Source organism: Crassostrea angulata, chromosome 2 (genome assembly GCF_025612915.1).
Source record: "Crassostrea angulata isolate pt1a10 chromosome 2, ASM2561291v2, whole genome shotgun sequence".
Taxonomy (NCBI): Eukaryota; Metazoa; Mollusca; class Bivalvia; order Ostreida; family Ostreidae; genus Magallana; species Magallana angulata.
The window spans coordinates 64,997,209-65,011,117 of NC_069112.1; the positions used below are offsets into that span (position 1 = coordinate 64,997,209).

The following is a 13,909-nucleotide window of genomic DNA, read 5'->3' on the forward strand; positions in this document are numbered from 1 at the left end:
GAACCACTGGATTTTAACACCTACATCCAAGTTCCAGAAAAGGGGACTGAACAGAAAATATTTTTGACAGCTGAAACGTCACTTAAACGTTTAGTGAAAGTTGTGGAAAATCACGCCAAAGTTTGTGATGGGAGTCTTGCCTGTAAAATAGTGAATGAAAAAGGACATGTTGCAGCAGTGAGATTCAACTGCAGTTCCAACAAAACTCACAGTTTGCTGTGGTCCTCTTCACCCTACCTTCCTAATAATGAATACCTTGTGAACAGAAGAGTGATGCATGGCTTTGCTTGCAGTGGTATGTTACCCGTTCATTATACCAGATTTGTCAAAGGAGCAAAAATTGGCATTATACACCAAAAGAATAGAGATAAGTGTATGCAAAGTATCAACACTGAAATAGAAGAAGAATATAAGGAAAGCATTGACCTTGCTCTGTGGGAGAAGTAGGATGTCAAGGTGAGGATGAGGATGGAATCACCATAATGACCGATGCCCGACATGGATGGCGTAAAAACGCAAAAGATTCAAGTGTGGTTGCAATTGGTGAAAAGACACACAGAGTCATCAAGTGTGAAAATGTGACAAAACAAGATGACATCGTCTCACAGAGACATGAAAAAATTGGAACAGAGAGAATTTATAAATATCTAGAAGATCAAGGAATAGCCATTAACGTCCACATTCATGACAGAAACCTATCCATTAACAAATTTGTCAAAGATTTGCGAGGCCCGGTTAATCAGAACGATTCCTGGCACGGAGTGAAACCAATCAAAGAAAAAATGAAAAAAAATTCAAGTGGACCAGCGTATTTAAAAGGTAAAAATTGGTCTGAACACCTTTACGACAAAATAGAACCTGTTGCAACCCACTGCCACTGGGCACTAAGAAACTGTGAGCAAAATCCAGAAAAACTGAAAAAGCTCTTAGTGAACATAGTTGATCACTACAAAAATAACCATTCTGAGTGTCATCATTCTTCGAGATGTAAGAAGGACAAAAATTACGAACCATCAAGACTGGTCATTGCAGACAAATTCTCAGAAAAATTACTGCTAGGTGTCATAACAGGTTCCAACCTCTACAAATATCCAGAGGATTATGTTTTAGCTAAGGACACATACTATGTAGAAAGTTTTAATAATACTATGAATATGTTCCAAGATAAGAGGATAGCATTCGGTGACCAAGCCTACAGAACAAGATCATTTCTGGCTGTCTGTCACTGGAATGAAAATGTGGACAGAGCCTTTACTTCCGTTTGGAATCCAGTGAGACCAAATGCACCACGCAGTAGAAAGGGAAAAAAGGTTTATAAGGCTGCAACATATCATTATAGAGAGGGGATATGGAAGAGACAAATGGCTGTTCTATATTAAAATTTGTGTCCTGAGAGCTCTGTGTATTTAAAAATTAACAAACTTTAAAAGTTTTTGTTTTCTCTTTAAAATAATATGTATAATTGTAGAGTGTATTAAACAATCACTGCACTGGAATCTTATCAGTTTCGTCTGCTACAAAGGAGCACGTGTAGGATGCAAGCAATGCTGATAACAAGCTCTAAATTTAAACTGCTTCTGAGTAAGCCCTGCCCCTCTTGCCATATCGGCTTAATTGCTGTAGGGGTGTAAAATTTGCTAGGTCACTCTCGGCCTTCAAGAATAGTACATGAAAATGTTCCTTCTGTAAGCCTTGATTAAATTCAATAAATGGATGAGAGCAGGATAATTAATCCCCTGAGATTAATTATCTTGCCTGTTTCAGAAAATCTAAGGTCTGTCTTTATCTGTTATATGTATTACCGTACACATGTGTCTGCAAGTGATGTTTGTTGGAAGTTGAGGCAAAGCCTAGGTATCATTGCATTGGTATCAATTCTTTGTTTTTTTAACAAATTTTATTTCATCCCATGTTAACCCCCTTTATCCCCTGGATATGACTCATTTTTCATCATTGTTAATATAAAGAGGATGGAATTCAAAGTTTTTTTTCACTTCTCTATATTAATTGTCATAGCGGGGCCCTTCCTGACTGGTCAGTTTTCTCGTTGTATATAATATAATTGTATTTACTACAGTGGAAATAGTGGTAGGAATTCTCCTTAACGTGAAATAACACAGCTGGAAAAAGATGCTCAAATAAGCAGAAAATTGATTGTGAAATAATTATATTATAGTAAATAAACAGTACATATGTACATGTAATGAACAGTAATAATGTCTGAAAGAGATTTGCGGCCGAATCTTGACGCTTGCGTCAAAGTTTTCTTGTTTCTGCCTGTGAAAGTGGTGTATCCATCCACTGCCCGTCGATGTTGAACGGAGTGAACTCGAATATACAGTAAATGAATAACTAGAAGAAATAAACATTAACAAAATACAAAAGATTTTTCCCTCGCCGTTCCCAATAAAAATAACAGGAGAAACAAAAAAAAAATCAAACAGCTCAACAATAACTTGCATCCATCTGATGTCAAGATTGTTCTAGGTATCATCACATCTGCAATAAATAAAAATTATATATATATATATATATATATATATATATATATATATATATATATATATATATATATATATATATATATATATATATATTAATTTGAACACATATATTAAACAGAGTGAACGAGAAAGAAGTAAAATTAGTTTGCACCATTTAAATTACCTCTTTATTAGCAGGGCAGAGGTTGTAACGAGCGACCCCCATTTGTGGGGGTGCTGTAGCTGCTCTGGGTGATGGTGGCCCCGCTCTGGGTGGTGCATCTCCCGCTCAGTGGTGCTAGAGCTGCTCTTGGTGGTGCTGTTCCCGCGCGTTGTGCTGCTGGAGCTGCTCTGGGTGTTGCCGCCCCTTGGGGTGGTGCTGGAGCTACTCTAGGTGGTGCTGCAGCTGCTCTTTGTGGTGGTGGCCCCGCTGTGGGTGGTGCTGGAGCTGCTCGGGGTGGTGCGATAGCAGCTCTAGGTGGTGCTGCCCCCGTTTGGGGTAGTGTTGGAGCTGCTCAGGGTGGTGCTGTCCCCGCTCAGGGTATTGCTGAGCTGCTCTGGGTGGTGGTGCCGGTGGCGCTTGGGATGGTGTACCCGCTCTGGGTAGTGATTGACCCGCTCATATTGGTGGGGGTGGGGGCTGATTCCCATCTTTTTTCCATTTCCATCTAATAGAGCAAAAGCATAATTCAATATGCATTGATAGTACATTTCATTTAGAGGAACTGCAGCTTACTTTAGAAGTTTGTTAAATGCCGTAAATGTCAAGGGAGAAGTAAGAAATGTCTATCGACCATACACACTTCTCTATTAAACAATTTTAGATGTCATGTGTTGTGTTTTATTTTTCCAAAAATTCAGTAAAACATCTGATAAAGAAATTCCACTGCCACATAACTTTCAGAATTTATCATCTAAAGAAAAAAAAGTTTGGTTCAATGGAACATGTTGTAAAATTTTACAAGAATACTTTTTGAATCCCAAACAGACATTATGAAAGATCTTAGAGAGATTTTAACAGACATGGGTCATCCTGAAAAACTATTATCTTTCAAATCTTGAAAATGGAAGAGTACAATGCCTTTTCTGTTTAAAATCATACACGTATGTTGGTTCCTTGAAAATGCATGAGGAAAACGTTCATGGTACAAAAACTCCAGAAACAAAGAGATCAACAGAAAAGGTTAACGATGAAGTAGGAAACTATTGTCAACTGGTTTTTTTTTAAATTTGCACAACTTCATAGAAACTTAGATACAGCCGTTGACATGGAAGAATGAAACCGTAGTGTGCGTTCTGCAAAATATGAACTTCCCATCTATGTTAAAACAAACAAAACTAAATATGCCATTGGATCTATCCATCATATTTCTTTAACAGAAGGAATACTGGATGAGGAAGAAAAGGAAAGACTTATTGCAAACAGGTGTGTAAACCTACAAAGTGGAAAGAATATTAACGTCGTTGGACGAATATGTAGAGTTATTGAATAGAGACAGTAAAATAGTTTGCTCGGGTTATAAAACTAAGGACAGTATTCTTAGACACTCAAAAGAGTTTCCACACTTTGTGAACTTTGTTAAGCACTATGATACTTTCTGTGGTGTAACAACCAAAAAGGGAATACACAACCTCCCTTCTTATGAACAGGATGTTAAAAAATGTTAAAGAATACTTTTTTGCGTGTTAGGGGTAGAAGACCTTGTGAACAAACAAAAATATTTTTAATGATAGTTGCAAAGGGTTTGCCAAACTTGTCCATAGACACACACACACCTCTTGTTGCATTTCATTGTCTTAGAAACAAAACAATTTTAAGTTTAAGCCAGCTGTTGTGATACTAATCATGCTAATTATGCATAATATTGATATGATATTTATAACGCTTTTGTCAAAATTGATAAGAATTGTTTTGCCATATGTCAGGTTTATACCGTGTGGTTTCATCAATATTGTTGAGCACCAATTTAAGTGCATCTTGTATTTGACAAAGTAGTATATGCCATAACAGATGTTATCATTAGAACTATTACCAAAATCAAAGTATATTCAATATACCATTACATATGTTTCCACTTGAGTTAAAGAGTATGTCATTCCGTCAACTGTGGCTATAATATTAGTATAAAAACAGTTAACATTTTCAAAATGGATTACCAAAAGGTTTTATTTATTAACATGATTAAGCAGACTGGCTGGTCAACTAATTACCCATCAAATATACCATGAAATTTAATACATGTATTTGGTTTGTGTAGCTATAAATTATGATAATTTAGTAAAAAAAAAAAGTCCATTAATTAAATAATTAATCCATTAATAATTCTACCTTTAAGATTTGATTATTTTCCTGTAATTTTGTACCAAGCTTTTCTTCTTAAGGAAATCAGTAGTCTGACCATTCAGCCCCCTTAAATAAACAATTGAAACTCATGTGAATATTACAGGTTATTATTAAGAACATTTATACATTCCATGTGTATATAAACTTTTACAACTTGTAGTACACAATTATGCAATGTTCAACACACTTCATGTTACGATGTTTAGTTTTAAAAATTATTTTGATTATAGAGAAAATAGTTAAATGAAGAAAAAAAACCTGTGAAACTGATTGTTATTAATTAAATTTATATCACTCTTCAAAATGTGCTACAATTAATCAGACAAAAGATCATCAATATTGTCGTCAACCTCATCATAAGTATAAGATTCTGTATCAGATGAACTATGGTCACTAAATTCAACAGGATTCACTATAAAACGTTTCTCTGTAGGGGCAAATCACGTGCCCTACTCTCACACTTGTCGGCACAGAGATCACAGCTTAAATGTGGTATTGTCTTATTCTTTTCCTTTAAAAGTTGGCCCTCTGAAAGAAAGGGCTCCAACATAGACTAACGTCTGCAGTCTTTTGAGGTGAAAATGTCCTTTTCCTCAGTGTCAACTGCCCTCAGGTGGTAGGTGCTAAAAATTAAAGAGCAGAAGGGCTATGTAAAACTACTTCTAACCATCAAAATTGAGTTGTTGGATGAAGGTTGCGTCTTTGTAATCATTACAAGAGGATGTGGCATCTTTTGCAATTTTCCTCACTAAACATACCAGAATCAATTTCTTCTAAAAAAGTCATTAAGGTATTCCCTGATCGTAATTTTCTTCTGTTTACAGACATTCTCCTCTGCATAGAAAACACAAACATGGCTAATATAAGTAGAATTCTGAAAAAAAGTACACCATTTTATATGATGGCTTCAGATACACTCTTTCTTTGTGTTTTTTACCATCGTTTTTAAACACAAAAAAATCCTTTCCTTTGGAGTAGGTGCCGTGCTCCTTGCAACTACACTGCTTCCTTTTGGGTGGCATTAATCTCCTATTTTAAAGTTATATGCATAAATTATTAATTTCTATCTTACTTACTCTATCTCTCTATCACACACACAAACACTTTTTTAAGATAACGTTGATAGTGTCTTATTTGTACAAATCATTTTGAAATGGATTTAGAATTATAAAGTATAAAAATTTTACAATATTTTACCAATAATCCACAAAATGAAATATTTTAAATGTTAGAATATTAGCAAAAGACGTTAAATGTGTCATGTATTTGTACAAAACGTTTTTATCGAATAAATGTTTATCTTTGCAATGCGTATCAGAGGCAATTTATGCAGCAAGTGGACTATCAGGATATCTTATTAAAAACAAGCACGCACTGAACGCCTTACTTTATGAGACGATGCGAACTTTTATCCGAAACTGCTTTTAATTGGATGATCAAAAAGTTACATGCTTCCTGTATAAATTCGACGAGTGAAGTTTGTGAACGGTAAAATGACGATTATCTCGCGAAAAGAGCATTAAAATGACATGAAACTGAACAAGGTGATTCATCTGGTAAATATAAATATGTTGAAAACGGTTATCGTGTATTTAATCGATATAATTACGGGTTAAAACAGATAAATTGATCTCGTAAAAATGTAAACAAACTACGGGGGTAGTGTCAAAACACGAACGATAATTCAGAACATCAAACAATCGATAATATTAATAGAAAACTTAATTGATCATAGATGATCATATTACACCCCCCCCCCCCCCCACTTAAAAAAATGAAATTCTCCTGAATTGAGGACAGTATAATTGGAACATTTTTAGCAATGATGATATTAATAGTTATAAAAACTAAGCTTCCTGTCTCTTCTTATTTGATCATTACCGGCTTGGCTGACCCAGGAAGACAAAAGAAGTCGTATTTACAGAAAAGGTCAGGGATGAAGAATTGATGACACCATCCGTCTCAAGGGAGAGGGCCGTGAACTCCCACGCCTGCAGCTTCTGATCCGGAGTCGTAGTTTTCCAGCCTGAGGGTGGCCAAGTGAGTTTGGGTCTATCTGGAGAAATCGGAAATGGTGCAAGTCCCGACCAGTTTCACCTTTCTGGGGGCAGCAGTGGCATGCTTGCAGTAATGATGGGAACAGCTGGAGCAATGGCGACGGCATGGTAAGAACTACCTGGCTTGCTTCGCTGGCTGTCTCGTCAACCCAAAGCAAAATGCTGGTACGTTGAGGGAGGCCAGGGCTTCTGGATCTGCCAGTTCTACCAGAATGGATCCACTTGGAATACTGGCTGGCTCGTCGGCAGGAGTGTCCTCGGCAAGGGAAATTTCAGGTGGCGCTCGGAAATCAACTGCAAATCAATTGCAAAAGTTGGCTGGTCTGAGAGTATAAGAAGATGTTCAATGGCGGGGAGGGGGGGGGGGGGGTGGCTGGCTGGCTGTCAATCGCAGGGGGCCCTCTGGCTTGCTATCAATGGTAGGGGGCCCTCTGGCTGGCAATCAATGGCAGAGGGCCTTTTGGCTGGCTGTCGATGGAGAAGGGATCCTTGGGCTTGCATGAAATGGCGGAGCTCTCTGGTTGACCTGGGATGGGAGGAGGATCCTGAGGATGGCATGCACTGGACATCTTAGATGATACATAGGCTGGGGGGGGGGGGGTTCCCTTCCTGATGCTCTGAAAGTGCTCTGGACCCACAGCGAGGACAATGGACAGCAGTCATGGAGGGCGGTGTCTGGAAAATCTACTGGACTTGATATCATAGTAACGTTTCTGGCGCTCTGCATTTGCCTTGAGATTATGCCTAGCTAATTCATGAATAGAATGGAGCTTGGTTTGGTAATAATATAATTTGGTTCTGTTTCATTTTCTGTAGATGGGGAGCACAGTACAGCTTCTAGAGACATAGTGTTGTTTCTACTCAAGACCATCATGTTTGGAGTGAAATGAGTACTACTGTTGACTGAAGAACAGTCTGCCATCATGACGTGGGGCAGAAATTCATCCCATTTTTACTGTTCTTTTTCACAATACATGGTAAGCATTGCAGCTAAAGTGCGGTTAAAACTTTTTATATTTCCATTGCTTTAGGGTCTCTGGGACTCACAGTTGCGCCCTTGATCAGTGTGAATCTGAAAAGGTGTACCGAATCGACAAATGGACTCATTTACAAATATTCTGCATACTGTCTCTGCTTCCTTGTTTTCTTTAGCATATGCCTCAGTCAACTTAGTGAAACAATTACAGACAACACGAATAAATCTGTTGCCTTCAAGGGATAAGGCAAGAGGACACATGATATCCATCTCAATTCGCTCCATAAGATCACCAACTAAATACTGTCTAAGGGCAGATAGTCTTTTGTCTGGGGGTTTCTTTCTTGCAGAGCATATGGAACAGGTATTTATGTAATTCTTAACATTTTTTTATGGCAGGCCAGTAAAACTTATTTTGATCTTTCAAAGGTCTTCTCAATGCCATGATCTCCAGCTGATGGACTGTCGTGGAAATATTTCATAACTTCAGTCTGTTTCTCCAACAAGCTGTGTCTTAACTTCCTGATCACCTGGTTGCCATTTGCGGTACAATATACCATCATGTAGAACTAATCTGTCCCATTGTTTTCATATTCGTTTTGCAGTGCACGACAGGTGAGAAATATCATTCCAGTCAGGTCTTATGGAACCATCATCGAGGAGCGTCATGCACGGGGAGATGTCCTTCTCCTGAAGTTAAAGCTGTCGGAACTGAGCAGGCTTTCAACCAGGCAGTGTAACTGTACTAGGGGGAGTGGTAGTTACGCTTGTCCTCTTGTAATGACACAGACATGGCCTTCTTCAGCATATGAGTTTGTTTCATCTCTTGCATTTTCTGTCTGACTCTCAATATCAATATCAATATGGTTTGCTGTGTAGGAGTTCACAAGCACATCATCAGTGTAGGAGTCCTCAAACACATCATCAGTGTAGGACTTATCAAACACATCATCAGTGTAGGAGTCCTCAAACACATTATCAGTGTAGGAGTCTTCAAACACATCATCAGTGTAGGATTTTTCAAACACATCATCAGTGTAGGAGTTCACAAACACATTATCAGTGTAGGAGTTCACAAACACATCATCAGTGTAGGAGTTCTCAAATACATCATCAGTGTAGGAGTTCACAAACACATCATCAGTGTAGGAGTTCACAAACACATCATCAGTGTAGGAGTTCACAAACACATCATAAATGTAGGAGCTCTCCAACACATCATTAATGTAGGAGTTCAAAAACACATCATCAGTGTAGGAGTCTCACACACATCATCAGTGTAGGAGTTTTCAAGCACATCATCAGTGTAGGACCCGCTATCATCAACCTTTGAAACTGACCTTTATTCTCTCTAAGGCTCATTGTTCCACCATCTCCTTTTTAATAAAATATTGTTCTGCTTATGTGCCTGAATGTGGATATATGGATAAAAATCTATTATAAGATTATTCGTAGCAAATCTACCATTATGAAACCTCTTTTCCACCTCTGTTGCATTATCCTGTAGCATAACCATGTCTAGTTAGTGAACAGGAAACCATCTCGCATAGTTTGGATGGTCGTTCGCAAGGGATAACTTACACATATATAACAAAATAGCCTACCATATTATGCTACTTTTTTACTGCCATGGCGTTCCATACTTTTTTAAATGATTGAACTTTTGTTAACTTTTTTAACAAATATTTGTTCTTTTGCTGTTGCTGTATAAGTGTTGTTATGTAATATAATATTTGAATAAATATTCATGTGAATCTTCTATATAATACAAATACTGACTGCGGTTAAGAGTAACAGTGATTATATTAGCCCCCGAGGGACAGAATATAACCCGACGCAAAGCAGTGAACAATACATTTGTCCCGAGATTTTGGTCCTTGTACTAAGATTTCAGTCAATTTTATCAACTTTTATATTGTAATTAAGTAAAATATTTTATGTAATTCATTTTCATCTCATATCAGTCATCAATGATCTCATTTGAAATCTTTGTTAATAAAACCAGCGAGAAAAAATATGGCAATCATTTTGAAAGATCAAATTTGACTATTAATTAAGGATCCAAATTTTATTAAAATTAATATATTTTGTTGAATTTTGAATTACCATCAAAAGTAGTATTGTTTGAAAAAAAAACCCCGGAGATGAAACAGATAATCTACTTGGCAGCCATTTTTAATATGGCGGCCAAATTAATATATTTTTTTCATTTTGAATGTTAGAACGTCTAAAGCATTCACAACCTATCAACTGTGTAAAATTTGAACTCATAGGATCAAAAAAAGTTATTCTTTTGAAAAAGTTTATAAAACGATAAGCTATATGGCGGCCATCCTGAAAATGGCGACCATATTGATTTTTGAGAGTTGGTCCATTGTTAATTATGCTTAGTAAATTGAACTATACCACCAAGCAAAAGTTGGTGCTTTCTTCATTTAGTTCTGCACCAATCAGCCAGACTATATATATGAAGGAGATACCACTTGCGATTACGACACCTTTTAAGAAAGTGTCTTTGAAACAGACCTCATAGCTATAAATCATGTAATAATGTGAACCAGTTTGATATTAAGTTTTAATGCACACTGATAATTTTCCTAGGTTTGAACTCAGATTTTAAAATAACAATAGATCAGCCTCATCCTTTGTTATTTTACAAAATTCTTAATATAACTAACTGAAATGAGTTGATGCAACATTGTTTTAAATATATATTTGATTTTGTAATTGAGTTGGGTTTAAGACTCTTAAACAGTCTGATATTTGAAACATATCCAATATTTAGTTATTTTCGCGTGTAACAATATTTGCGAACATAGGTGAAATGTGTACTTTTTATTTGCGTCAGTTTTTTAGAGTTTTTTTTTTTGCTGATTCTTCATAAATTTTGAATTATTATGTTAGAAAGTGAATGAGATATAAGGGGGATTTTAACGGCATACGTGAGAATTTAATACGATTACGATTCTATACGGGGATGAAGTAAAATAATACATTCCTTATTCTTCAAAGAATAATGAGTTAATATTTTTAATGTAATGATAGAGTACGATGCTATGATGTCGTCCAATAGTTCTATCTAGTATGGCTATTTGCAAAATCAAAAAGAAAATACATGTATATTGCAAAGTCAGTGTGACATTTCTTTACCCGAATTTACTTTATAACTGAACGCCGCTCATAAATAGGCACCGGCACACAATGTCAATTACCTTGTAAATAAACCCTTCGATTTTGTTACACCTGATTGCACACCTGAAACTCGTGGCCGACTACTGGTATTACTTTTGTGGTCTTTGGATTTAATGCATTTATTTCTTAATAATGTGCATATTCTGTTTGTAAATAATAAATTGACCGATTAATTTGATGTAAGTATTCTCCTGTGTGTAAAATTTGATAATTTCATTGAAACCGAGTAGCACGGCGAGGATGTATGTCCACACAGGTGAGACCTCTACAGCAAAGTACTTTGAACTGTTTAGAGGTATGTGCCTTATATAGGGGTTGTAAGGACAGCAGTGATGAAAAAGAAATATGGCAGAAAGTGCCTGTTCACGAGCGGTGTTCAGCTTTAAAAAATCTTCGGGTTAGCGACGGGTTGTAACTAAATCAAATGGTTTATATTTTAGTTTTCACAATTTTAAATGTTAAATAATCTGTACAGAGCAATCAGAACAGGTTTTGGTTTCAAATTGTCTTCAAGGATTTCAAATCTAAAACACTCAAATCGAAGAAAAGTTGTATATATTTTGTTGTGCAAATAATTACCATGCCCTGTTTACTGTTCTATTAAAAAGAAAACAAGATATACCATAAATGCAATTTATTGACACCACAGTAATTAAACAGAAATAAAACCAATACGTACTGATCAAAATAATTTAAAATACGTTGAATTAAGTATTTAGGTACATTAAAAAGCTTTACAGTTACATGTATATCCAATGTAAGTAAGTTTATAAATAAAAGTCAAACATGTAACACTAAAAGTAAAAAACATATAAAGGTATAAATAGGGCAATAGCTGTAGAATTTTAACTTGAAGCGATTTGAAAAGTCACATTGAATAGGAACAGATAATCAACTCCTCAGGATGCGAAAACATATACATGTGTCTGAAGTCGGCAACATTTCAGCTTAGTAATCGGCTTTAATGAATTTTAGACAGAGACGCCAAACACGTCAACCTCACAAAGAGTGAGATACTCAGTTGTCTTGGAGATCTTAACGAATCTTCCTTGTGGTGACGTCGGACAGTCGATGACGACCAGCTGTGACGCGGTACCGGGACCAGCAAAGAAACCACAGGGAGTGCTGACATCAGATTCTGTCAGCCCTACAGTGACGGTAACATCCTGAAGTCGGTATGACAAATCTAAATAAAAGTCAAATAATAGGTGTAAACTAGATGCTGTTATCTTTTGTTTTGTAGGCCTAATGGTCACAAAAATATGCACAATATATTTAATTGTACCATAGCCTGGCGAGATATCTATTGTTAAAAGTGTGGGTTATATGTACATACCCCACACTTTTTTAAAACTCCGCCCACTATCTCGAGTAAAAACAACATCAACAAAGTTGTTTTTAGCGCATCCATAATACTCCACAGTAAGAGCTTCCTCCAGATCAAAATTGCCAAAACTCAACACGGATAAATGACTCGACTAATTTAGGTCGTCAAATAAATATCATTTTTAACTCCAGACAAAACAATATCGGCAATGGCTTTGTCAAAAAGACTTAATATTCCTCTCCATATGTTCGGACAAGTAGAGAAACGTTTGTTAAATGAAATAAGGGTATCATGTTTAAAGGTTTTATAGAAAGTCAATCACGTGATAAGAAAGCGTTTGAATAGAAGACTTGTTTTGTGGACTGAGTGAATAGCGGTAGCCAATCGAATTTGAAATTACCCAATCACGGTTTCGCGACATGCATTTCTCAAATAATTTTTTTTTTGCTTTGTGATTGATTTTGTTCAAAATACACATGTTTTTTCAGCCACTTTTAAAAAACATACATTGATACATTGTATGAAATAAGATTTTAAAAAACTAATTACCTTCATCAATTTAAATTTAATTTCAATTATTTAAACATATGCATTGCCCAATTTAGGGTTCGTACATATGAAATTGTGTTAATAAGTTTAATTCTTTGAAGCAAATATCTGTACAATAAGTCGGAAAATGAATGAATATGAAATAAAAATATAACAATGAGAAGTCGATCTATTCATTAGGGTTATGAATGTTTTCAAAAAATGAAGAATAATTAATCTTTGTTGGGGATAGAAAGTCATTTAGGAAATACACGAAGTACAATGTACATATATAAAGACAAATGCATTGACACCGTATTGATTAGACGCAAGTGCCCTCCCGATATTACTATAATAATAAGATATAATGAATAATCGTAAACTATAGTACAAGTGACTTACCCCATATAATATTGTTGATTATGTGCAGATTCGTTCCCTCGTGCCAATATGACCACGCCCATCGGGTATCTGCACATAACCAACAATATTATATAGGGTAACTACTACATATAAATATAACACAGAAAAAGCCTAACCCAAGTATTTCCCCTAAATTACACTTCCCAGAACAAGTTTTATTTTCATAATTTGCAAGATTGACTAATCCATAAAGGCTACACATTAATCAAATTATGATTATTTTGTTTATAACGTAAAAAAGAAAAAGTTGAAATTTTGTGAGATAATTCTTCAAGAAAAATGTAATAAATAAGAATGTTTAAAGTTTGACGAGATCTTTGCTTTGGCGATTATAATATTGTTCCGGGTCATAATTACAATGAATGTGCCTAATATTGACAAATAAATTTTTTTGGAAGTTGACACATGTTATGCACCTTAATTGTAAGATGGGGCAGGAATAAGTATGCTAAATCATTTTCTTTAGCGGGTTATTACGATTTTTTTTCTGCAATGATGGCTTCCTTTATAACCGGCAAGAATCATCAAAAAAGTATTTTATATTATGACACATATATATTTACATCTATTTTTAACATA

General features: G+C 35.8%; 1 protein-coding gene across 1 annotated transcript in view; it reads right to left on the reverse strand.

Moving 5' to 3' along the window:
• Positions 1–11,796: 11,796 nt before the first annotated feature.
• LOC128172654 (neurogenic locus notch homolog protein 3-like) overlaps positions 11,797–13,909 on the reverse strand; it is a 129,264-nt gene continuing 127,151 nt past the window's right edge. The window contains exon 7 of the mRNA XM_052838431.1: positions 11,797–12,238. Within this exon, the coding sequence (XP_052694391.1) occupies positions 12,024–12,238 (215 nt within the window). The 3' untranslated portion in view covers positions 11,797–12,023. The remainder of the gene's footprint in view (positions 12,239–13,909) is intronic.